This window comes from Eulemur rufifrons, chromosome 2 (genome assembly GCF_041146395.1).
Source record: "Eulemur rufifrons isolate Redbay chromosome 2, OSU_ERuf_1, whole genome shotgun sequence".
In the NCBI taxonomy this organism is placed as follows: Eukaryota; Metazoa; Chordata; class Mammalia; order Primates; family Lemuridae; genus Eulemur; species Eulemur rufifrons.
The window spans coordinates 47,479,836-47,505,598 of NC_090984.1; the positions used below are offsets into that span (position 1 = coordinate 47,479,836).

The 25,763-nt window shown below is 35.8% G+C and overlaps 1 protein-coding gene and 1 pseudogene across 4 annotated transcripts in view; one reads left to right on the top strand and one right to left on the bottom strand.

Moving 5' to 3' along the window:
* The window catches only part of GOLM2 (golgi membrane protein 2), a 100,963-nt gene that overhangs the window by 6,419 nt on the left and 68,781 nt on the right, over positions 1-25,763 (bottom strand). For 2 of the 4 annotated variants that reach the window (XM_069460724.1, XM_069460715.1), the window contains exon 9: positions 1,552-1,719. The exons of the other annotated variants lie outside the window; for them this stretch is intronic. In XM_069460724.1, coding sequence (XP_069316825.1) covers positions 1,552-1,719 — 168 coding nt within the window. The remainder of the gene's footprint in view (positions 1-1,551; positions 1,720-25,763) is intronic. 4 annotated transcript variants of the gene reach the window in all.
* On the top strand, positions 10,196-10,503 carry LOC138376411 (large ribosomal subunit protein eL37 pseudogene; annotated as a pseudogene).

The window sequence follows — 25,763 nt, forward strand, 5'->3', positions numbered from 1 at the left end:
TAGTGAGATGATAGAAGCCCTTAAGAAAAAAAAATAGAGAATATTTAAAGTGCAAACCAAGCAAGCTCATAAGACCAGAAGTTAAGGGGTTATTACCTTACTCATAGTTATAAGAATAAAAGCTCAATGAGAAAAACGTAAAATTATCAGTTAATGACATTTATTGAGGACCCTATGTGCTAAGTACTGTAGCAAGTGGGTATGAAAGCAGAAAAGGATACAAACAAAATAGAAGGCAAAATAAATGAAAATTCATGCCCTCCAATAGCTTACAATATACTTGGTGATATGATATGTATGCATGAAAAAGCCTTAAAATGCTATAAATAATTGTAAATAAATATAATCCAAACAAATCACAAAAGCAATGAGAAACAATGGTAAAATTTATGAAAAAGGGATGAAATTATATAAAAAGTGAATATAATTTACTCAGTATTACAAAAAAATTTGAGACTTCTCATTACTATATCATCCTTATATAACTCCCAGTGGTTATTAATCTCTTTTCTATCCCCAATAACCATAGTTTTCCCAAAACTACAATGTACTATTAAAAGAATGCCTAGGTAGAAGTCAGAGTCTCTAATTTCCTTTTTTCTACTAACTATATAGTACTCTAGAATAACTATATTTTCTTCTGAGTTTTATAAAAACAATTATCATCATGAACCTAAATAAAAATTTAATTGAAGAAAAAGCTAAGAAAGAAATCAAAACAGGTTATACTGAAAAAACTTTCATGCATCGTATTACAAAAATGTAACATATCACACACTAAGGTCATAATCAATTTTTATAGAAAAAAAGGCTCCACAAATACTACTAAACAATACAAGCAGGCAGAAAACAGGCCTAAAAGCTTGCAGTAAAGAAATACACTCTGATATGCATGCATGGGTAGGGCTGCATGCACACAGGTAGATTTTCAACTTTCACTAAGTTAAAAGCTCAGAAGTAACAGTTAAGAAAAATATGTTGAATCTGTGTATTAAACATAAAACAAATAAATCTTCACAAACTGATTGTTAAATATAAATTTTAAGACTCTCAGAAAAAATTTCAAAAACAGTCCTCCTACTATATCAGTGGTGAAATAATCTATGTGGAAGAGACCTTGTGGCTTTCTTTATAACAAAAAAGCTGCCTGGGTAATATCTGTATCTAGAATAATGAAATATTTTCAGATGAGAAATTAGAAAATAATTATTTTCTGGGAGCAATTGCCTTAAGAAAAGTCTAGAACTATCTTAAAACAATTTAATTCTAAAATTTCTGAGGATTTTGAGTTTCAAATTGTAACTGCATCAATAATACACATAAGATGATAACCAAAAATTTTAAAACTTAAAATAATTTACTTACAGATCTATAAATACTACTATCATAAACTACTTTTGAAAATAAAACTGAAAAACTACACAGAACTTCTTTGTATTGACAGTAAGATTTTACTGCTACTAATAAGTGGGGAAATTCTACACAAATTCAACCAAAAAACTTAAGAGGTGGGTTTCACGGTCACAGCATGGAGGCCAGGCCCACGCTCACCTTGGACGTCTTCCTCTCCACCATCACCATCTTCTTCCTCATTGTAAGCCAGCTCAGCCTGCTTGTCTGCCTCATACTCACCTACGTTACCATCATCCCCATTATAATCCGCCAGTTTAGAGCCATGCTGCGGATCAACAGGGGATTCATTCTCATCAAAGAATCGGCCTGTGAAGTAGGTAGAGGATTAATTCAAGAGTAAAGAGAAGAAAAGAAGGGACCTACACTGAAGGCAGACCAGAAAGTAGACAAGTGAAACCTGGCAACTTTCAGGGTTCTGGTTATAAAAAGGATACATTTTGTGAAGGTTATCTAAGACAAAAGTACATAAGATTGAAGACTCTGAAAATACATGTTTATTTAAGAATTTCTCTTTTGTGTTAATTTTAAGATGCGCTTCTTAAGATTTGAATGTTTTCTTAAAGAAATGGACACCATTTTCAGGATTGTTTTTCTAATGACCAATGACTTCTTTAATATAAGTATGTCCAATTTAACCGTCTAGGAGAAGAATAAATAATTTTATTACTAGACAAAATACACACTTGAAATTTGCAGTTTCAAATGTGTACTTTGTCTATTAATAAACTGTTACTAGATTTTCAAATTTTAAATAAGTACTGTGTCTAGTAATAAAATGATTTATCCTCCTAAAGTGTTAAATTAGACAAATGAATAGTTTTGAATAATTTTTCCATGAATAGTTTTGAAAACTTGAAAAAAAAAATGAGTACTATACAAGCTAATTTCCTTTTGAATACTAAGACAAACTAACACACCTGAGGCTATCTCAAATTCCTTCAGTAATACTGATTCACTATAGCCATGGATTTCCAAGAAGGGATGGCAAAGAGAACAAGCTATTATTAATAGAATCCCTAGCAGTTTTGAAAAAAACATTCTGAGTAATTCTCGTTTATCTCTTCCCATTTCCTAAGCCAGATTTTTTAAAAAGCCAATAGAAGTATAAGAAAGTTAACCTGCATGAGGCTGTTATATTGTACACATTCATTATCATTAGAAATCAAGAAGAGCAATGGACATAACACCTAACATAGAAAGCTATTCAACGACTAGACATTGAAAATAAAAAGGTACATTGAGATCTGACTCATAAATGCAAATAAAACTCTACTTTTGACATTAAATTTAAATGAGAGTAAATTTTATTTTAATCCCTAAAATATGAACAAAAGTAATTTGCTGGTGACATAAGCATTTAAGACTTAGAAATTTAACAACTTTCTGTGATAGGTCTAAATTTTTGGAATATATTTTAAAAACTTGCAATGAGACACTTAAGAAAAAAATTAACAGCTTCCTTTGCTTGGAAAGAAAAGTTAAGTTACAAGTGGAAAGAATTATGGAAGTACTGGTCAATTCTACAGATGGTTCACCACATCATCAAGCCAACATATTTCTTTTCTTTTTCATAAAAGACTGGGTGGTCTTGCTATGTTGCTCAGAATGGAGTGCAGTGGCTATTCACATGCACAATCCCACTACTGCCTGGCAGGGGAATTTTGACCTGCTCTGTTTCTGACCTGGGCCAGTTCACCCTTACTAGGCAACCTGGTGGTACCCTGCTCCCAGGAGGTCACCATATTGATGCTGAACTTAGTGTGGACACCCAATTGGCATGCACTACAGCCCAGAACTTCTGGGCTCAAGTGATCCTCCTGCCTCAGCTTCCTGAGTAGTTGGGACTACAGGTGTGTGTCGCCACACTCAACTAAGCCAATATATTTCTAATTGCTGAGGGAAGAGTCATTTAGGAAAATAAGTAACAAATCACACTTATATAGGCGGGTAGGATGTGGGGACAATAGGAGACTAAAGTAATTGGGACCAATAAAAAAAGCATGAATTCATCTTAAAACTATCCTAGAATATGCTTATAGTATGTACAATAAATAAATAAATGGAAAAGTTGATCAAATAGAGTTAGAGAAAAGAAATGAATATACAAGAGTTACAAAGGAAGACAGTAACAAGGGAAGAATTGGTAGGCTGTTTGTGAGAAAAATACCCTGTCGCCTAATTATAGTAATATAAAAAAAACACTTTGGTGGCTTTTATTGTCTCTTTTTCTAATGATAAAATAAATGATATCAACGTAAGCAGGAAAAAGGGAAATTTATAGAAATATCTATTTTCTTCTCCTTAACATGCAAACAACTAGTCTAGATAAATCATCTTTATCCAATGTGAAACTGCTGTTTTAAACATATAAACACTTAGGGCTGGGCGCAGTGGCTCACGCCTGTAATCCTAGCACTCAGGGAGGCCAAGGCGGGTGGATCGCTCGAGGTCAGGAGTTAGAGACCAGCCTGAGCAAGAGCGAGACCCCATCGTCTCTACTAAAAATAGAAAGAAATTAGCAGCCCAGCTAAAAATATATAGAAAAAATTAGCCGGGCATGGTGACACATGCCTGTAGTCCCAGCTACTTAGGAGGCTGAGGCAGAAGGATTGCTTGAGCCCAGGAGTTTGAGGATGCTGTGAGCTAGGCTGACGCCACGGCACTCTAGCCCAGGCAACAAAGTGAGACTCTGTCTCAAAAAAAACAAAAAAACATATAAACACTTAAATATGAAAAACTAGTGCGTTTTTCAAAGTACACTATTTCTTCCAAGGAAACTTTTTCATTTTTTATCCATTATGAAATACAGAAGACTAAAACAATTAGCCTACGAGAAATTATTGCAAAATATACATAGTTAATTTACTAATATTGTCAGACATGGATTAAAGAAATGGCCCACCTATATTTTTTATAAAATTCCAACAGAACAATTTGAAATTTCTTGTTTTTAGGTGTTTGACTGATTATCTGACTAGCCTGAATTCAGTCATATAATTTTTTTTTTTTTTTGGGAGACAAGGTCTTGCTGCTCTGTTGCCAAGGTTAGAAGGCAGTGGTGCCATCATAGCTCACGCAACCTCAAACTCCTGGGCTCAAGCAATACACCCACCTCAGCCTCCCAAGAAGCTGGGATTACAGGCCACCACACCCAGCTAAGTTTTCTACTTTTTGTAGAGATGGGGTCTTGCTATGTTGCTCAGGCTGGTCTGGAACTCCTGGCCTCTGGTGATCCTCAGAGGATGATCCTCAGCCTCCAAAAGTGCCAGGATTACAGGCATGAGCCACCACCACACCAGGTCAGTCATGTAATTTTGATACTATATTTACAGTGATACTTAAAGATAATAAAAATATCAATAACAAGGATGGATGACCACACAACTGCCTCATGTTAAATAGTAATCTGTGCTATTATATATACAGAATTGTTATGTTTGGAGAAAGTGCTAACCCTTAATATTGGAGTTCCAACACTCTCATGGACGACAAAAGGAAAAAAATAGAGCCAACTACACAAAGTTCCCAGTCGAGTTGGGGAGATCAGACAATCTTCACATTAAACAGTGAATGAATATGATGGTATAGATAAAAATGAATAATGCTGATCAATGTAACATACTGTAAATTATACAGTTGTCAAGCAACATTTCAATACGAGTTAGAAGGGAGGGTTTCAGAAAGAAAGCAAACATACTAGACTATGACAGAGGGAAGGAAAGAAACATTCAAAGAACAGGTAAGAACATACATAGGGTATTCAGGAAAAAGTAAAGAGATCTGACTAGATTTACATAAAAAAGTAGAAAGGGGAAGTTTGGACAAGCAAATTAAGGATAATAATGGGATATTTTTAAAGTTAGAGATTTCCCTCCAGTTTACAAGGTCATTGAATTAAATGACAAAGTATGTGAAAGTATCTACAACGTTCTTTCATCCATCTATTGAACAAAGATTCACTGATGTGATAGGTATTGTGCTAGGCAATGTGATACAAAAATAAACTTACTATCTCCAACTCCTATAATTTAGTGTAGTAAGGGAGAAAGACAAGTAAAAACATAATTAGGGAATGATGCTATGTGGGCTATAGCACAGTGATCTAGCAAGTAACATCTGAACATGGAGACAGTTGCTTCAGTTGGTTTCCATTTCATAAAGTGAGTTTGAACTTTATGTTGGAGGCAATAAGCAGTTGTCATGATTGCTTTTAAACTCCCGGAGAATAGTAATCTAATCTGCTTTGTGCCCTGTAGTATCTCCAGAATCTATTCAGGTAAGAAGCTATAAGGACTTAGACTAGGAAGACAGAGAAAATGTTAGAAACAGGTGTATCAAATACATTTGAAAATGACAAAATGAATATATAGCATATTGGAGCATAAAGAGTCAAAGAATGATTCCATAATCTTAGCCTGGAAACTAAAAATAATGGTACCTATACCCAAAATGGTACAATTGGGAAGGTATGAAAGAGCAAATGTTGCTTTAGATAAACTGAGCTTGGGTCCACAGTAAGATATCCAAATGAGAATACTTTAGAGATAAATGGATATATGAATCTAGACTCTAGGAGGAAAGTGAAGGATAGACATGTAGATTTAAGCCTCATAAATTTCAAGATGATAGGTTAAACTATAAGAAGATAATTTCTCTTAGGAAATAAATATTTACAGAAAACAGCTATAAGTCAAAGGAATGGTCTTAGGGAATGACTATATTTAAGAAGGGAAAAAGGAATAAGGGCAAAGTTATCACATGATGGTATAAATCTGTGATGTGTTATGACAGGAATTAAGTACTAGACTTCATCTCTGAAGTATTTCACCTTTTTGACAACCTTTAATTCAGTTCTGTCCCTCAGTTACCACAATGTTAAAGCTGTGCCCAGCTAGGGGACTAATATGATAATTATATTTAGTTTGGATCTATAGAATTTCTTATTTTGTAGCAACATTCAACTATGCACTTAAATATCATTTTCACCCTGATGACTGTCTGAAAATGATTAACTTAGAGTCTATTAGCAACAAGATAGCTTCATCCCAACCGTTTAAACATGAGAACACACAGAAACACCACACCCACTAGCTATTGAAAGTCTTTGAACAGTATCAGTTTGGAAAACAAACTGTAAGAGATTGGTTTCAATATTTAAATTCCTTTCCTGATCCAAATGAGCTAAAGATAAATAAAGAAGTCTACTAAATACATAAGCATGTATGAAGTAATTTTTCATACATCTTCCTTCCTTCAATTTATACACCATATGGTCAAAGTTCATATGCTCTACATCACCTAAAGTATCAAGCTTTGATATAGTTTCAGTTCACTTTAAACAATACAATAGAACTTCATATAGAATGCTAAACATTCTGTAAAACATTTCAAATATCAGATTAAAAACTTTAAAAAACCAGTAGAAAATAAAAAGATAATAAAGACAAAAACATTTCTCAATCACAAAAGGGCATTTCAATCAAGTGAAACTAGGCTGTATATTTTAATTCTGTACTGTAAACCAAATGAAACACCAAGATCAATCACTTTTGCTTCATTAGCTCAAGGTTCATTTATGGGTTTCAATTTTTCAACTATTTTATTTAAAAAGGTTTATATTTTTGTCATTATTTCAATATATTATTACTATTATAAACAAAATGAAACAATCTGAGTTGGTTATAATAAACCTAGAAAGAAAGAAAAGTTCAAAGGAGGCAACCTCTTTTTCCAGCCTTCATCTATTGGCTGTATACAATTTCATTTACTCATTTGGTAGTTAACACGTTCAACTAACTCTTACATTATTCAATTTAAGACCTAGAGTTTTGACTATTTCAAGTATCCTTGAAAGTAAATGACATATGATAACTTATAATCTGTTGAGACATGAACCAGAGTTATGAGTGCTGGGAAGGTACGGTAAGCAAATTGTGACAAAAATGTTACTGCAAGCTTTCCTCATAAAACAATATATAGGAAAACACTGACTGTTTTTGAATTGTTTACTTTGATTTCATTATCAGGAACATATTGGGGCAAAAAGGCCATAATTATTTTGTACCTCAATGTATCGGCCCTGCATGTAGTAGGCACAGGAAGGAATCTATTGATTGACTAGACTTATGAAAGGTAAAAAGAAATCAAAGAAATGAAAGAAGCATGGTAGCTAGAATTTATGGCTAAAAGCATCTGAACAACCTTACCATAGCCCAGTTTTCAAGGCAAAGAGGTTCAGTTGCTCTTTCCCCTTCTTTACATAATCCACAGGCTGCCCTTTTGCTATTTTTTCCTTAAGACTGATTCTTATGGTCCCGTAAGATTATAATACTGTATTTTTTTACTATACCGATCCTATGTTTAGGTATGTTTAGACACACAAATACTTAACTATTGTGTTACAACTGCCTACAGTATTCAGTACAGTAACATGCTGTACGGGTTTGTAGCCTAGGAGCAATAGGCTATAGCATATAGCTTAGGCCTGTAGTAGGCTATACCACCTAGGTTTGTGTAAGTGCACTCTATGATGTTCACACAATGACAAAATCACCTAAAGATGCATTTCTCAGTATGTATCCCCCATCTGTAACCAATACATGACTATATATAGCATCTAGGCAAGAAAGGGTTGGTTAACTCGGCATGCCTGGGTTGCTCAAGCTCTGTACATTCCAAAGAAAGGTTTGTCTTCAGGACTGGCCCTTGGCTGGATCCTAGGAGATAACCTCTGAGCCACTGGAATATTCTCCTTGGTAAGTGTTTTTGTATGCCTGAAGTCTTGGGCCATGATGTACCAGGCTGATTAATGAATTTATCCTAACAAAGTGATTTATGGTAGATACAGTTGTTCCTTGGTATCTGCTGGGGACTGGCTGCAGGACCCCCTGTGGATACCAAAATGAAGATTAATAGTTTTCCATTATATTAACAATGGCTGTGTAAAAAAAAAGAAAGAAAGAAAAGAAAAAAATAGTTTTCCATTTGGTTATCCAGTTGACCCAATACTATTTATTGAAGACTATCCTTTCCCCCACTACTCAAGTCCCTTATATAAAAAAGTGTAGTATTTGCACATAACCTATAGACACCCTCCTGTATATTTCAAATAATCTCCAGATTACCTGTAATACTTAACACAATGTAAATACTATGAAAATAGTTGTTATACTGTATTGTTTTGAGAATGACAAAGAAAAAAGTCTACGTGTTTAGTACAAGTACAACCACCATAGGCCTAACTACATTTTCGATCTGTGGTTGGTTGATTCCATAGAGATGGAACCTGCAGATACTGAGGGCCAAATGTACTTGCTTTTTTGCGACGGACTAAGGGGGAAGGCTGAAGTCTGAGTAGCTGAGCTCAGTCATGCAGGTGCTACATGCTTACATGACTGACTCTCCCCAATAAAAACACTGGACACCAAGAAGAAAGTGAGCTTCCCTGTTTGGTAACACTTCACACATGTGACGAATCATTGCTGGGAGAATTAAGCACATCACCATGGAACTCCACTGGGATGGTGCACCTGGAAGTGTGTGCCCAGACCTCATCCCATGCGCCCTTTCCCTTTGCTGATTTATTTTTTTTAAATAAGGCAAATTTATTTGCTCACAGTTCTGAAGGTCAGAAGTCCAGCTGGGCTCAGCTGGTTTCTCAGCTACAAGTTTCTCCAAGGCAGAAATCAAGGTGTTGATTAGCCAAAGCTCACAACTAGAGGCTCTGGGAGAGTCTGCTTTCAAGCTCATTCAGGTTGTGGGCAGTTCAGTTCCTTGTGATTGTTGGACTAAGGTCCTGTTTCCTTCCTGGCTTTTGGCCAGGAGTCAATTTCAGTTTCTCCTTGCCTCCTACCTTCCTTGGTTTGTGGTCTCCTTCAGCGTCAAAGCTGGAAATAGCCAGTCAGGTCCTTCTCATACTTCAGATCCCTCTGACTTTCCCTTCTGCCTCATCTCTTCCTTCTGACTTTCCCTTCTGCCTCATCTCTTCTCATGGTACACCTATCTGACTCCAGCCCCAGAGTTTTCTTCTGTTAAGGGATCGTGCAACTTTAGATTTAAACTCACCTGGATAATCCAAGATAATCTCCTTAATTTAATGTCTGTGACCTTAATTATACCTTCAAAGTCTCTTTGCCATCTATGGTAACATATTGACGGGTTACAGAGATTACGATATGGATATCTTTGGGGGACTATCTGCCTATCTATTATAAATAAGCAGTATATAACTTATAAGTAAATAACTCATTGTTTTCTTACTGGAAGCTTGAACAAGTTTCTCTTTATCCTGGGCATCTCCCTTTGCTGTTTTTAATCTGTTTCCTGTCTCGGTATTAAACTATAACCATAACAGCTCCTCTGAGTACTTGTAGTAAATCATCAGGCCTTAGGTTGGTCTTGGGACTTCTAACACAGTATCATAATTCATCTATCCTGCAACTTATTTTATTCTCTCCCCACTATTTTTCAGATTTAACCATGTTGATCAATGTGGTTTTGTTCATTTTTTTAACCCCTACGTATGATTCCATTGTATGCATAGTATATATACCATGATTTATCTACTGTCAGATGAGGGTGTTTATAGATACATATTAAGTGCTAAGTTGTAGGGTGTGTGTATTTTCTCACTCTTTTTGGTCTGAATTTTAAGTCAGATCAATTAATTAATCTGAATCGTTCTTAATTTGAATAAAGTCCAATTTATCATTTATCATATCCTTTAAACTTAGCTTTTCTTGGAATCTAATTTAAGAAATCTTTGGCTCTTTGGTCTCGGCCACAGAAGCGAGATGACAAAGGGGACGTCATCATTTGGTAAGCGTCGCAATGAGACGCAAACGTTGTGCCGCCGCTGTGGCTCTAAGGCCTACCACCTTCAGAAGTCGACCTGTGGCAAATGTGGCTACCCTGCCAAGCGCAAAAGAAAGTATAACTGGAGTGCCAAGGCTAAAAGACGAAATACCACCGGGACTGGTCAGATGAGGCACCTAAAAATTGTATACCGCAGATTCAGGCATGGATTCCGTGAAGGAACAACACCTAAACCCAAGATGGCAGCTGTTGCAGCATCCAGTTCATCTTAAGAATTTCAACAATTAGGTTTCAGTGTGAAATTTCTCTGGTGCGATGGTAACAATGCCCATATATCTATCATAGGAGGCACAATAAATGTTTTGGTTTTTAAAAATCTAAAAAAAAAAAAAAAAAATCTTTGTCTATCCCACATCATGAAAATATTCTGTGTTTTCTTCTAGTAGTTTTATTAATTTCAAACTTAAATCTGTAACGCATCTTGAACTAAATTTTCTGTATTGTATAAGGTAGGGGGATCAAGATTAATAGTTTCTGGTTATCCAGTTGACTCAGTACTGTTTATTAAAAAGACTATCCTAGGCCGGGCACGGTGGCTCACGCTTGTAATCCTAGCACTCTGGGAGGCCAAGGTGGGAGGATTGCTTGAGGTCAGGAGTTCGAGACCAGCCTGAGCAAGAGAGAGAGACTCCGTCTCTACTAAAATTAGAAAGAAACAATCTGGACAGCTAAAAATATACACAAAAAATTAGCCGGGCATGGTGGCGCATGCCTGTAGTCCCAGCTACTCAGGAGGCTGAGGCAGGAGGATTGCTTGAGTTCAGGAGTTTGAGGTTGCTGTGAGCTAGGCTGATGCCAGGGCACTCTAGCCTGGGCGACAGAGTGAGGCTCTGTCTCAAAAAACAAAACAAAACAAAAAGACTATCCTTTATCTCATTGCATTGCAGTATCAACTTGATTCATAGATGAATCAGGTGACCATATATGTGTGGTCAGGTTCTGGATTCTGTATTTTGTTCCACTGGTCCATCTGGCTATTCCTGTGCCAATACCACACTGTCTTAATTACTCTATCAGTAACAGCATTAAAACAAATATTGATATCTGATAGTAGAAGTCTTAAGTTTTCTTTTTCTTATAGGTTGTCTTGGATATTCTTCCTCCTTTGCATTTGCCATATAAATTTTAGGGTCAGTTTATTTGCACCAAAACAAACAAAACCCTTCTGGGATTATGATTGAGATTATACTGAAAGTCTAAATTAATCTGTGAAGAACTGACATCTTTAAAACATTGAACATTCTAATCCATGAACATGGATTTATTCATATATTACCTAATTTTTGTCAATATTTTGTAGTTTATAGAGGTTCTTGTAAATCTTTTGTTAGATTTTTTTAAGGTATCTCATGTCTTTTTATACTATTAAAACATTTCTTTAAAATTTCACTTTCTATGTTTATTGCTGCCATGTAGAATTACAATTACTTTTTATATTAACCTTGTATCTAATAACTTTGCTAAATGCATTTATTAATACTTTGTAGATTGTTTAGAGTTTTCTACATACAAAATCAAATTGTCTACAAATATCAGCTTTTCAGTTTTATTTCTTTCTTTCCAATCTCTATACTCTTTATTTTCTTTTCTTCTGCTTTATTACACTAATTACAACCTACAGTGAAAAGTCAAATAGAAGGGACGATGGTGGGTATCCTGTCTTCCTCTAGAACTCGGGGAAATTTTTTGATAATTGACCATTAAGTATGTTTGTTACCATTAAGTATGATGTTAGTTATAGGACTTTTGTATACATTCTTTATCAGGTTAAAGAAATTATTTTCTAATCCTATTTTACTTAAAGTTTGTTTGTTTGGTTTTTTTTTTATCATGAATACATGTTTCTTTTTGTTTGTTTGTTTTTTGTTTTTTTTTTTTTTTGAGACAGAGTCTCACTCTGCTGCCCAGGCTAGAGTACCGTGGCATCAGCCTAGCTCACGGCAACCTCAAACACCTGGCCTCATGCAATCCTCCTGCCTCAGCCTCCTGAGTAGCTAGGACTACAGGCAGCACCACCATGCCTGGATAATTTTTCTATATATACTTTTAGCTGTCCATATAATTTCTTTCTATTTTTAGTAGAGACGGGGTCTCGCTCTTTCTTGCTCAGGCTGGTCTCGAACTCCTGAGCTCAAACAATCCGCCCACCTCGGCCTCCCAGAGTGCTAGGATTACAGGTGTGAGCCACCGCGCCTGGCCAAGGTAATAATTTTCTAGAATATTACCTATATGATCTAAGTTTTCAAATTTATTTTTTCATATTTTCTTGTGATTTTAAAATCTTTACTGCATTAGTAGTTATACCCTCCTTCTTGCTCTAAATATTTTCTTTTTCTATTTTTTCTTCATTCACATTACTAGAGGCTTATATTTTTCTTTTTGCTCCTAATTATTCTTTATTTTCCATTTCATTCATGACTGTTCTTGTCTTTATTTTTCCCTCCCTTCTACAGTCTTTAGGTTTTCTTTGTTGTTCTTATTCTCCCTCTTTCTCTGAAGTCAGAATGCCTGAGTTCAAACTGTTACTCAGCTATTGATTAGCTAAGTAATCCTGGAAGTGTTATTTAACTTCTTGGTGTCTGTTTCAGGTCTAAAACATGGGAATAACTATAGTATGTAAACATGGGTCTGCTATGAATTTAAAATGCCTTAGAACAGCAAGTGGCACATAGTAACCACTCAAATGTTAGCTATTATTGGTACTATCATTAATAGTAGTACAACTATTATCACCACTATTATTACTGCTAGTATTTTTGAGTTGAATTCAATTAAGTTTTTAAAATTTTTTTCTTAATGCTTTTGAGGCAATAAATTTAGCTATAAATACTAATTCAGATGTATCCTTCATATTTTGGTATGTATAGTATTTATACTACTGTTCAATTCTATAAATTTTGAAATGCCTCCCATTTCGTAAATCTCTCTCATAAGTCATTTAGAATTGATTTTAAATTTTCTAAACATAGGGGTTTTAAAATACTATTCATAATATAAATTTCTTGAAATTTTTTAAGAATCCCTGTGATCTAGTATCTAGCCTATTTCTGTAATTATTGCATGTGTACTTGAAAAATGTTTATTTTCTCTTTATAAGGTATAGGGAATTATATGCATTTATGTATATATATGAATAAACAACATTTTTGCTCCAAAATTTCTATAGTCTTGTGATTTTTAGTTAGATAGAAATATATTAAAATCTTTCACATTATATAGTTGTTTATTATTACTTGAAATTGTATCAGTTTTTTGCCTTCCTATTTACTGGTTATGTTTTTAAATGATTTCTCCTTTTAGTAGGTCATTGTTTTTAATGTTTTCTTTTTTCCTTAAAATCTATCTTTTCATTTGTTAATACTTTACATCACCTTTCCTTTAATTAGTTTTCACCAAGGAGTATCTTTATTTTAATTTGTGGTAAAATGTACATTACATAAAATTTACCATCTTAACCATTTTGGGGGAGCTTTTTTTTTTTTTTTTGCAGATATTAACCTGAATGTCTTAACCATTTGTTAAGTATACAGTTTAGTGGCATTAAGTACATTCCCATTATTGTGTGATCATCATCACCATACAGGTCAGTATCATCTTCCAAACTGACACTCTGTATCCATTAAACTCTAACTCCCTCTCCCCTCAACTGAACCATAGCAACAACCAATCTACTTCCTGTCTCTATGAATTTGACTACTCTAGTTACTTCACATAAATAGAATCCTACAGGATTTGTCCTTTGTGAATAGTTTATTTCACTTAGCATAATGTCTTCAAAGTTCATCCATGTTGTAACATTTGTCGAAATTTCCTTCCTTTTTAAGGCTGAATAGCATTCTATTATATGTTTACAGCAAATTTTATCCATTTATCTGTCAATTAACACTTAGGTCATATTCACATTTTGAGTATTGTGAATAATGCTGCTAGGAATGTGGGTATACAAATATCAGTCCAAGTTTCTGCTTTCAATTCTTTTGGGTATATATCCAGAAGTGAGGAATATCTTACGTAGTCATTTTATTTTCACACTTTCTGTGTGTGTGTGTGTGTGTGTAAGATTTAGATATAAACCCTATACAGCTGGATTTCTTTTTCACCTCACACACCTGGATTTTCTTTTTGTATCCTTTTATCCTCTTTTAGCAGATAATTATAATCTGTTTATATTTATTGTGGTTAGTATAGTATGTAAACTTATTTCTTTGCTTTTAAAGTTTATATTCTCTTCTTTGGGTTTTCTTCTTCATTTCTTTCAATTTTACCTTCTTTTCCTCCTCTCCCCACTATTGGATAAAAGCTGTACACTGCATTTCTATTCTTTTACACTTAATTTCTAAACAAACACATTTTAAATATTTTCTAACAAAATTTGAAAGTATTCAGCATTTCTGTCCTTTTTCTGAACTTTTTTTTTTGAGACAGAGTCTTGCTCTGTATCCTGGCTAGAGTGCCGTGGCATCAGCATAGCTCACAGCAACCTCAAACTCCTGGGCTCAAGCAATCCTCCTGCCTCAGGCTCCAGAGTAGCTGGGACTACAGGTAGCACCACCACATCCGGCTAATTTTTTTCTGTTTTTAGTAGATACGGGTCTTGTTCTTGCTCAGGCTGGCCTAAACTCCTGAGCTCAAGAGATCCTCCCACCCTGGTCTACCAGAGTGTTAGGATTACAGGCATGAGCCACTGCAATGGTCAGGACTGTACTCTTGAACATCTTCTTTTATTACCTTTTTCTTTTTTTTTTTTAATTTTTTTATTTAAAGAGATGGTATCTCACGATGTTGCCCAGGCTCGTCTCAAACTCCCGGCTTCAAGTGATCCTCCTGCATCAGGTTCCCAAATTGCTCATTACAGGCATGTGCCATCATGCCCAGCAATCATTTTTTCCTTTTTTTTTTTTTTTTGAGAGATAGTCTTGCTCTATCACCCCAGCTAGAATGCATTGGTGTCATCATAGCTCACCCCAACCTGGAACTCCTGGACCCAAGCAATCCTCCTCCTTCAGCCTCCTGAGTAGCAGAGACTACAGGCATGTGCCACCACACTCAGCTCATTTTTTCTATTTTGAGTAGAGATGGGGTTTCCCTCTTGCTCATGATGGTCTCAAACTCCTGATCTCAAGTGATCTCCCACCTCAGCCTCCCAGAGTGCTTGAATTACAGGTATGAGCTACTGCGCCCAGCCCAGTAATTTGTTATTGTTTTCACTGTCTTAACACAAAAATAGTTTTGTTACATCAAAAGCTAATTAAATTTCCCAACAGCTTTGGTCAATTTGAGCACCTTTTTTTTTTTTTTTTGAGACAGGGTCTTGCTCTGTCACCTGGGCTAGAGTGCAGTGATGCTGATCATAGCTCACAGCAACCTCAAACCCCTGGACTCAAGCGATCCTTCTGCCTCAGCCTCCCAAGTAGCTGGGACTACAGGAGCATATCACCACACCCAGCTACTTTTTTATAGAGACAGGGTCTCACTATGACCCAGGTTGGTCTCAAACTCCTGGGCCTCAAGTGATCTTCTGCCTCAGCCTCCCAAGCAGCTAGAACTATAGGAGCATACTACCATGCCCAGCTTGTTTTGTTTTTTGACGACAGAAATATTTGCCATGTTTTTAAGCTTATCAATGTAGTTTTAGCTCTTTCTTTTTTATATTTTGTCTATAGCTGTTGTGTGTGAGCAGAATGGATATTTCAAAGGTGAACTCACTAAGGCATCTGGACCAGAGGTTGAAAAATACTTTTAAAAATTCCATACATAGCCAGTCATAATGGCTCATGCCTGTAATCCCAGCAATTCGGGAGGCTGAGGCAAGAGGATCGCTTAAGGCCAGGAGTTCAAGACCAGCCTGGGAAACACAGTGGAACCCCCCCATCTCTAAGAAAATGAGAAAACTTAGCTGGGTATGGAGACACACACTTGCAGTCCCAGCTACTCAGGAGGCTGAGGAGGGAAGATCACTTGAGCCCAGGAGTTTGAGCTTGCAGTAAGCTATAATGTCCTGCCACACTCCAGCCTGGGTGACCAAGCAAGACCTCACATATGAAAAAATAAAATAAAATTCAATATATAAAGGAAACTCAGGTACCTTGTTATATACTAGCTTGCTTCTCCAACATTGTTCAGTAGAATCATTAATAACCACTATCAAATAAGTGAATTCCTGTTGCTATTCAGAAAAGCCAATATGAGAAGCAGTTTGATCAACAATCACTTCCTACAGTTTGGAGTAACTGCCCTTGTGACTTTCCGTGTGGGGGCTGACATTTGAAGTGAACTGTTTTCTCTATTCAAAGCATCTAAACATATATGTTATATCGCTCTAACTGGCAAACAGCTGGGCCTCCCATGGATTCTCAGTTCCAACTATTTTAGAGGATGTCTATTTCTTTGAAGTATCCCCTAAACTGTATTTTGTGTCACCATGTAGGCTACATTCTACAGTTTTAATTAACCCAAATATGCCAAAACATGCCCCAAAATGTTCTAGCCATTTTTGCATGATGTGGTAATACAAAAATAAATTCACAAAAGCATGCACATTTTTATAACTACATCAATATAAATGTGACATATTAAGCTATAAGGAAAAAATACTAAATTAAATTTATCAAAAAGTTGTGGTGTTCATTATATAAAGTCTGAGGAGTCCCCCCCATCTAATAGTGTTTTCAACAAAATTTTCAACTTGTTTCTAACTGTATGTCATTTTGTAGCTACAAAATCAAGTGCTTTTATACTTTATTATCTGTTTAAACATCTACTGTCACTTGCACTGCTGATCTCTTTCTATATACCTCTGGTCTCTAGATGAAGTAAAAATCAGATGAAGATATGGACTAAGATTATATCTGTCCTGTCTCCATGATGCAAAAGCAGTCAAACAGGATAGAAAAAAAGATTCCTTCACAAAATCAAATTCTTCCTTCCTAGTCCTACTTTATATTTTCCAAGTATCAACAAAGCCTCATTATGACAATATTGCTCTGCCTCTGACATTATCAATGTAGGATCTTTTCTCTCAAGACCACAATCTCTTCACTTACCACTTTTCAATATCACTTCTCATTCTGATACTCCCTAGTTGCTAAATTTCATAGTTAATATCTCCCTCTCAAGCTCATCCTAACCTCATGTTCTAAATAGGTTAAGTCCCTGTCATTAAACAATCACATCCATATTTTCACACTACAGAAAAGAGGTCACAAACTCTAATGCCTATGGGCATGAGACAAGCAACATAAATGCATGTACTATGTTAGAATGGGTTTATAAGACACTGGACAGAACAAGTCTTATTCTAAAGGGAACAATCATGATTAGTTCCAGTGATTTTGTCAAACATTCTGATTTAATAGAACCCAGATACTGAGAATGTGAAATCTCTTTATTTTAAAATATTTCCTTTTTTTAATAGAGACAGAGTCTTGCTCTGTCACTCAGGCTGGAGTGCAGTGGTGTGATCACAGCTCACTATAACCTCAAACTCCTGGCCTCAAGCCATCCTCCAGCTTCAGTCTCCCAAAGTGCTGCGATTACAGGTGTGAGCCATCATACCTGGCCTGTTTCCAATTTTTAAAACTCACTGTGTGGACAAAACTCATATGTTGGCTGGATATGGCCATGGGTCATCAGTTTCCAATTTCTATAAAAGATTACTTTTGTTATTTAACAAAGTTTTGGAAACACAGAGATCTATCCTAACATTAAAATCACATTTTTCAAATTCAGTGAAAGCCTGGACATTTCTATAAATCTTAATCTCCCGGGGAAAAAAAAAAAAAGGCTTATCCCTCATCTGCTATTCCAAATGTTCTCCTTTACCTATTTTGAATGCTGATAGTGTCTGTTTTGTGCTGCTATAACAAAATACCTTAGACTGGGTAATTTATAAACAATAGAGATTTACTTGGCTCACAGTTCTGGAGGCTGGGCAGGCAGTCCAAGATCAAGGGGCCACATCTAATGAGGGCCATCTTGGTGAGTCATAACACGGTGGAAGGCATCATATGGTAAAAGAGAGTGCACATGGGATGCAGGGGTACGGATTAGGGTGGGGAGATAGGAAGGGAAAGAGGGATGGGGGAAGGAGAGGGGAAGAAGAGGGAAAGGGGGCAGGGAAGGGGACAGAGAGGGGGAGGGGGAGGGAGAAGGAAAGAAAAAGGGAGGAAAGAGGGCCAAACTCATCTTTTATAAGGACACTGCTACTGCACACAAACCTACTTCCTTCAAAACAGCATTAATTCGTTCATGAGGGCAGAGTCTTCATGAGCTAATCACCTCCTAAAGGTCCCACTTCTCAACACTGTTGAATTAGGGATTAAGTTCCCAACACATGAACTTTGGGGGACACATTCAAACCATAACAGATAGAGATATAAAATTAACAATTAAAATCATAGAGGAAAAAAATGTCCTTAATGATTCTTTTTTTTTGAGACAGAGTCTCACTCTGTTGCCCAGATGAGAGTGCCATGGCATCAGCCTAGCTCACAGCAACCTCAAACTCCTAGGCTCAAGCAATCCTCCTGCCTCAGCCTCCCGAGTAGCTGGGACTACAGGCATGTGCCACCATGCCCCGCTAATTTTTTCTATATATTTTTAGTTGTCCAGATAATTTCTCTCTATTTTTTAGTAGAGATGGGGTCTCGCTCATGCTTAGGCTGGTCTCAAACTCCTGAGCTCAAACGATCCACCTGCCTCAGCCTCCCAGAGTGCTAGGATTACCGGTGTGAGCCACCGCTCCTGGCCCTTAATGATTCTTTATGAAGAACAAAATCAGAAAAAAATGGCAAAATATTCTTAAAAGACAAAAGATATGGAAATACATAAAAACTTAAAGTACACTGCCAAACAACAGAGGAAAAATTATAGTTATAAATGCACAATGTTTTGCACAGCAGTCTTTCAATAAAAGTTTAAGTGAATATATTAGTAAGGAAAAAAGTGTTAACAATTAAGTATCGGCCGGGCGCGGTGGCTCACGCCTGTAATCCTAGCACTCTGGGAGGCCGAGGCGGGTGGATCGCTCGAGGTCAGGAGTTCGAGACCAGCCTGAGCAAGAGCGAGACCCCGTCTCTACTAAAAATAGAAAGAAATTATATGGCCAACTAAAAATATATAGAGAAAAAATTAGCCGGGCATGGTGGTGCATGTCTGTAGTCCCAGCCACTCGGGAGGCTGAGGCAGTAGGATCGCTTAAGCCCAGGAGTTTGAGGTTGCTGTGAGCTAGGCTGACGCCACGGCACTCACTCTAGCCTGGGCAACAAAGTGAGACTCTGTCTCAAAAAAAAAAAAACAAACAAACAAAAAAAACAATTAAGTATCTACCTAAAAACTTAAAAAAGGAATAAAATGACAACTTGCAAGTAGCAATTTGCATATAAAGTATAAAACAGACTGAAAACTAGCAAAGTTAGTAGTTGAGTTTTTGAAACACAAAGTAAACAATTGATAAACTACAATTTTAAAAAAAGGAGATACTATAAAAATTTCAGCACTAAGAATTCTAGGATAAAAAAATCAAAAATGGGAAAATTCTCATAATTATATATTAATATAATTAATGACCAAGTAAATAATTTGATTATATGACTACATACAGAAATACAAAATTCCAAAATTGATGGAATAATAAATGCTTACTATGTCCATGTGAGGCTGGGAAAACAAAAAAGAGTAAGACACATATCCTGCCCTCATGCTGTTACCACTGTAATACAGAAGACAGATACATAACTAGTTAATTACAGAATAATGTGGCATATACACTAATGAAAGTATGATCGATAGACTGAAGTAATATAAGAGGGTGATTGACTTGGTCAAGATAGTATGGATATGAGGAAGGACTTTATCAAACAGGCAGCAGCAAAGCAGGGTTTTAAAGAACGACTAGGAGTTTGCTAGAAATAGAACAAGGAAATATTAAAGAATTTTTCCAAAACTTCAAAGTATAGAGGAACTGTTATATACCTCCTCTATACTTTGCTGTGATACAGCTAAAAAGAGCAGTAAACTGCAAAGTAACAGTCCTGGTTGTTCCACTATTTACCTCAAGAAAATTAAATCTCTCTGGATCTAATTTTTTTCATCTGTGAAATGAGAGATCATATTAGAGCAGAGTCTCAATCTTTAACACACATATATATAAGGTCTAAGGCAGGACATTAGACTGTCTCTAAAGGTTCCTTGTATCTCAAAAGTTTATTTCAAATAATTCTTCCACTATATTGAAATTAATGAGACAAATGATTGTCATATAAAAATTTGACAAAGATAAAACCAAAAAAGAAAGTTTTAAGGCAAAAAAAAAAGAAGAAAATTATAAGGCAAAACTGCACTTAAAAATAAATTTTCATTTTGACAAAATAGTGTTTACCCTCTGGAAAACAAGGCTGTATAAACACAAGAATACTATTAATAATGATGTATTTCTGCACATAAATAGGAATGATGGTAAAAACCATAAATGTATAGATTCTAAGAGGTCATTTAACAAAATTCAACTTTTTTAAAATTTAAAACCTTAAAACATTTTGGTATGTAAAAGTTAAAAAAAAAAATTTAACCCCAAGAGCCAATGTTATGCTTAATGAACAAGCACTATAATTTAAAATTTTAAACAGTTCTAGAAATGCTGGTGAGAGTAATTTGAGTCAAATATTGTTTTAAAAATTACATAAAATCACTTCTACAATTGACAAGATAGTATAGCTTTTAAAATCCTTGTAAAAAGGATTTCATGGACATAAACAAGTAGTACAAAGTTTGCAAGAAATGAGAAATACCAAAATGTGAATTATATTTTAAATAACAGTGACATGAAACTTGAAAATACAATGAAAAAAAACACTCCATTTTTAAATAATGAGAAAAAAGTACTTGGACATCAATTGAATTTGGAAAATCAGATATTTATTCAGAGAAAAGTATAAGACTGCAATGAACCAAATAACCATGAATAAATGGAGACTTAGATGAAAAGACTAATGATAGTAAATAATATAATACTCAATTTAATATGTAGATTTAATTCAAAACAAATTAAAGTTTCTGAAAACTAGTCATAGAATATAATAAACTGAAAGTAAAATTTGCTTGGAAGAACAAAGAAAAAAAGTTTTTTAAAACTTTAAGGTAGGTTCAAATTATTATAAAGCAGTAGTTTTTAAACCAATATGCTAGGGATAAAGATAAGAATTGGCAAAAATGGAAATTCTGGAGATAAGCTAAAAATAGTGAAATAATTTAATGTATGTGCAACAAACCAGAAGTAATATCACCAAAGGAAAAATAAAAAAATTAATAAGAATTCTAGGACAAAGAATATCAATATAGAGAAAAATTAATTTGGATCACTATAAATTCCAGACAGGTGAAATAACCAATTAGAAAAAAGCATCAAAGAAACTTGAATAGTGTATTTATGACCAGATGGAGGATAGATGATTTTCTATTAAAAAAATGCCTGGAGTCTGGGCGAGGTGGCTGACGCCTGTAATCCTAGCACTCTGGGAGGCTAAGGTGGGAGGATTGCTCGAGGTCAGGAGTTCGAGACCAGCCTGAGCAAGAGTGAGACCCCCGTCTCTACTGAAAATAGAAAGAAATGATCTGGACAGCTAAAAAAATATATATAGAAAAAAAAATTAGCCGGACATGGTGGCACGTGCCTGTAGTCCTAGCTACTCGGGAGGCTGAGGCAGGAGGATCCCTTGAGCCCAGGACTTTGAGGTTGCTGTGAGCCAGGCTGATGCCACAGCACTCTAGCCTGGGCAACAGAGCGAGACTCTGTATCAAAAAAAAAAAAAAAAAAAATGCATGGAGACTGTCATAAAAGTCAAGATAGATACGCTTGAAATATATACAAATAAAAGCCTTTTGTATCAAATTCAGCAAAATTACAGGATATGAGATAAGCATACAAAAATCAGTCATGTTTCTTCTATGCACCAGCAATAAAGATGTGAAAACAAAATTAAGAAAATAATTTCATTTACAATAAAATCAAAATAAGAAATTGCTTAGGAATAAATTTAATCAAGGCGGTGTGAGACCTGTACACTGAAAACTTTGAAACATTGCTGAAAGAAATTAAAAATGACCTAAGTAAATGGAAAGACATCCCATATTCATAGATTGACAGACTTAATATTGTTAAGATGGTAATACTTTCCAAATTGATCTCCAGATTCAATGCAATTCCTTTTAAAATCCCAACCGACCTTTTAGTAGAAATGAAAAAGCAGATCTTGGCCGGGCGCGGTGGCTCACACCTGTAAGCCTAGCACTCTGGGAGGCCGAGGCAGATGGATTGCTGGAGCTCAGGAGTTCGAGACCAGCCTGAGCAAGAGCGAGACCCTGTCTGTACTAAAAATAGAAAGAAATTATATGGCCAACTAAAAATATATATAGAAAAAAAAATTAGCCGGGCATGGTGGCGCATGCCTGTAGTCCCAGCTACTCAGGAGGCTGAGGCAGTAGGATTGCTTGAGCCCAGGAATTTGAGGTTGCTGTGAGCTAGGATGACGCCACAGCACTCTAGCGCAGGCAACAGAGCAAGACTCTGTCTCAAAAAAAAAAAAAAAAAAGAAAAGAAAAAGCAGATCTTGAAATTCACATAAAATCACAAAGGATCGTGAATAGCTAAAATAATCTTAAAGAAAAACAAAGTTGGAGAACTCATACTTCCTGTTTCAAAACTTACTATAATCAAAACAGTATGATACTGGAATAAGGATAGACATATAGACCAATGGAACAGAATTGATAATCCAGAAATAAACCCATACGTCTGTGGTCAATATATTTTTGACAAAAATACCAAGACTATTCAATAGGAAAAGAAGAGACTTTTCAACAAATCGTGCTGGGACAACTGGATATCCACACACAAAAAGATGAAGTTAGACCTTACGTCATACCATATACAAAAATTAACTTAAAATGGATCAAAGCCTTAACTGTAACAGCCTAACCTATAAAACTCTTAGAAGAAATCAGGCGAAAATCTTCATCACCATGATTTTAGGGATGGTTTCTTAGATATGGCACAAACCATGAGCAACAACAAAAAAATAGATAATCTGGACTTATTCAAAATTACAAACTTTCGTGCACCAAAGGACACTATAAAGAGAATGATAAGACGACTCACAGAATGGGCAAAAATATTTGCGAATCATATATCTGATAAGGGTCTAGTATTGAGAATATACAAAGAACTCTCATAACTGAACAACAACAAATAACTCAGTTAAAAAATGTGCAAATGGGGCCAGGGGAGGTGGCTCACACCTGTAATCCTAGCACTCTGGGAGGCTGAGGCGGGAGTATCGCTTGAGGTCAGGAGTTCGAGACCAGCCTGAGCAAGAGCGAGACCCGGTCTCTACTAAAAGTAGAAAGAAATTATCTGGACAACTAAAAATATATATAGAAAAAATTAGCTGGGCATGGTGGCACATGCGTGTAGTCCCACCTACTCAAGAGGCTGAGGCAAGAGGATCGCTTGAGCCCGGGAGTTTGAGGTTGCTGTGAGCGAGGCTGATGCCATGGCACTCTAGCCTGGGCAACAGAGTGAGACTCTGTCTCAAAAAAAAAAAAAAAAAAAAAAAAAAAAAATGTGCAAATGGCTGGGTGCAGTGGCTTGAGCCTGTAAACATTTTGGGAGGCCAATACAGGAAGATTGCTTGAGGCCAGGAGTTTGAGACCAGCCTGGGCAATACAGTGAGACCCTGTCTCTATAAAAAATTTTTTTAAAATTAGCTATGTGGTGGTGCATGCCTGTAGTCCTAACTACAGGGGAAGCTAACGCAGGAGGATTGCTTGAGCCCACAAGTTTGAGGTTGCAGTGAGCTATCATAGCACAACGGCACTCTATCTCTTAATAATAATAAAAAAAATACACAAATGACCAAAAAGTACACAAAAAGAAGCTCAATGTCATTTGTCATTAGGGAAATGCAAACCAAAACCACAATGCAAACCAATACCAACTCATATCCACTAGGATGGCAATGTTAGAAGGAAGAAGGAAGATAATAAGTGTTGAAAAGGATGTGGAGAAACTGGAATCTCATGCATTGCTGGTGGGAACGTAAAATGGTGCAGCTGTTGTGGAAAACAGTTTGGCAGTTCCTCAAAAAGTAAAACGTAGAATTACCATATGATTCAGCAATTCCACATCAAGGTATATAACCAAAAGAACTGAAAACAGGTGTTCAACAAAAACTTGTACATGATGTTCACAGCAGCACTATTCACAATAGCCAAAATGTAGACAAAACCCACATGTGCATCAACAGATGAATAGTGTACCCATACAAAACATACCCACACAACTGAGTATTACCCACCATAAAAAGAAATAAAGTATTGATACATGCTATACCATGGCTGAACTTTGAAAAAATTATACTAAAAAAGAAGCTAGACACAAAAGGCCACATATTGTATGATTCCATTTATATGAAATACACAGAATAGGCCGGGCGCGGTGGCTCACGCCTGTAATCCTAGCACTCTGGGAGGCCGAGGCGGGTGGATTGCTCAAGGTCAGGAGTTCGAGACCAGCCTGAGCGAGACCCCGTCTCTACTAAAAATAGAAAGACATTATATGGACAACTAAAAATCTATATAGAAAAAAAAATTAGCCGGGCATAGTGGCGCATGCCTGTAGTCCCAGCTACTCGGGAGGCTGAGGCAGTAGGATCGCTTAAGCCGAGGAGTCTGAGGTTGCTGTGAGCTAAGCTGACGCCACGGCACTCACTCTAGCCTGGGCAACAAAGTGAGACTCTGTCTCAACAAAAAAAAAAAAAAAAAAAAAAAAAAAAAAAAAAAAAAAAAAAAAAAAAAAAAGAAATACACAGAATAGGCGATTCCATAGACATGGAGAAAAAGCAGATTAGTGGTTGCCAGGTGCTGTGAGCAGCAAAGGGAGTAACTGTTTAATGGGTACAGAGTTTTCTTTTGGAGCCATAAAAATGTTCTAGACCTAGATAGGAGTGATGGTTATACTATATTGTGAATGCACTAAATGCTACTTTGGTGAATTTTATATGTATTTTACCACAACAAAAAATTATTTTTAATTTAAAAAACTTTTATATGATAAAACATAATAAAGTCTCCTATCAGGAAAGACAATTGATGAGGAAAACTGTGATTAGAGTAACTTATAAAAGGTTAGCATCTGAATTATTTACAAAGACTTGATACAAATATACAGAAACAAATCTACAAAGTTCTCAGGTTAACTGATCAAAACTGATGCACAGATTATATACCAAGAAATAATAAAATTCCTCACATAAAAATAGGTTACCACAAAGTAAATGCTTATTAAAACCTATCTAAGAAAACACTGTATTCTAAATATCTTATAAAAGAGATAAAAATCAATGTGGCCAGGCTACAGGGAAATAATAAACTTAAATATCTCCAGTGACACTATAAAACTGTTCTAGAGAACAACCTCACAA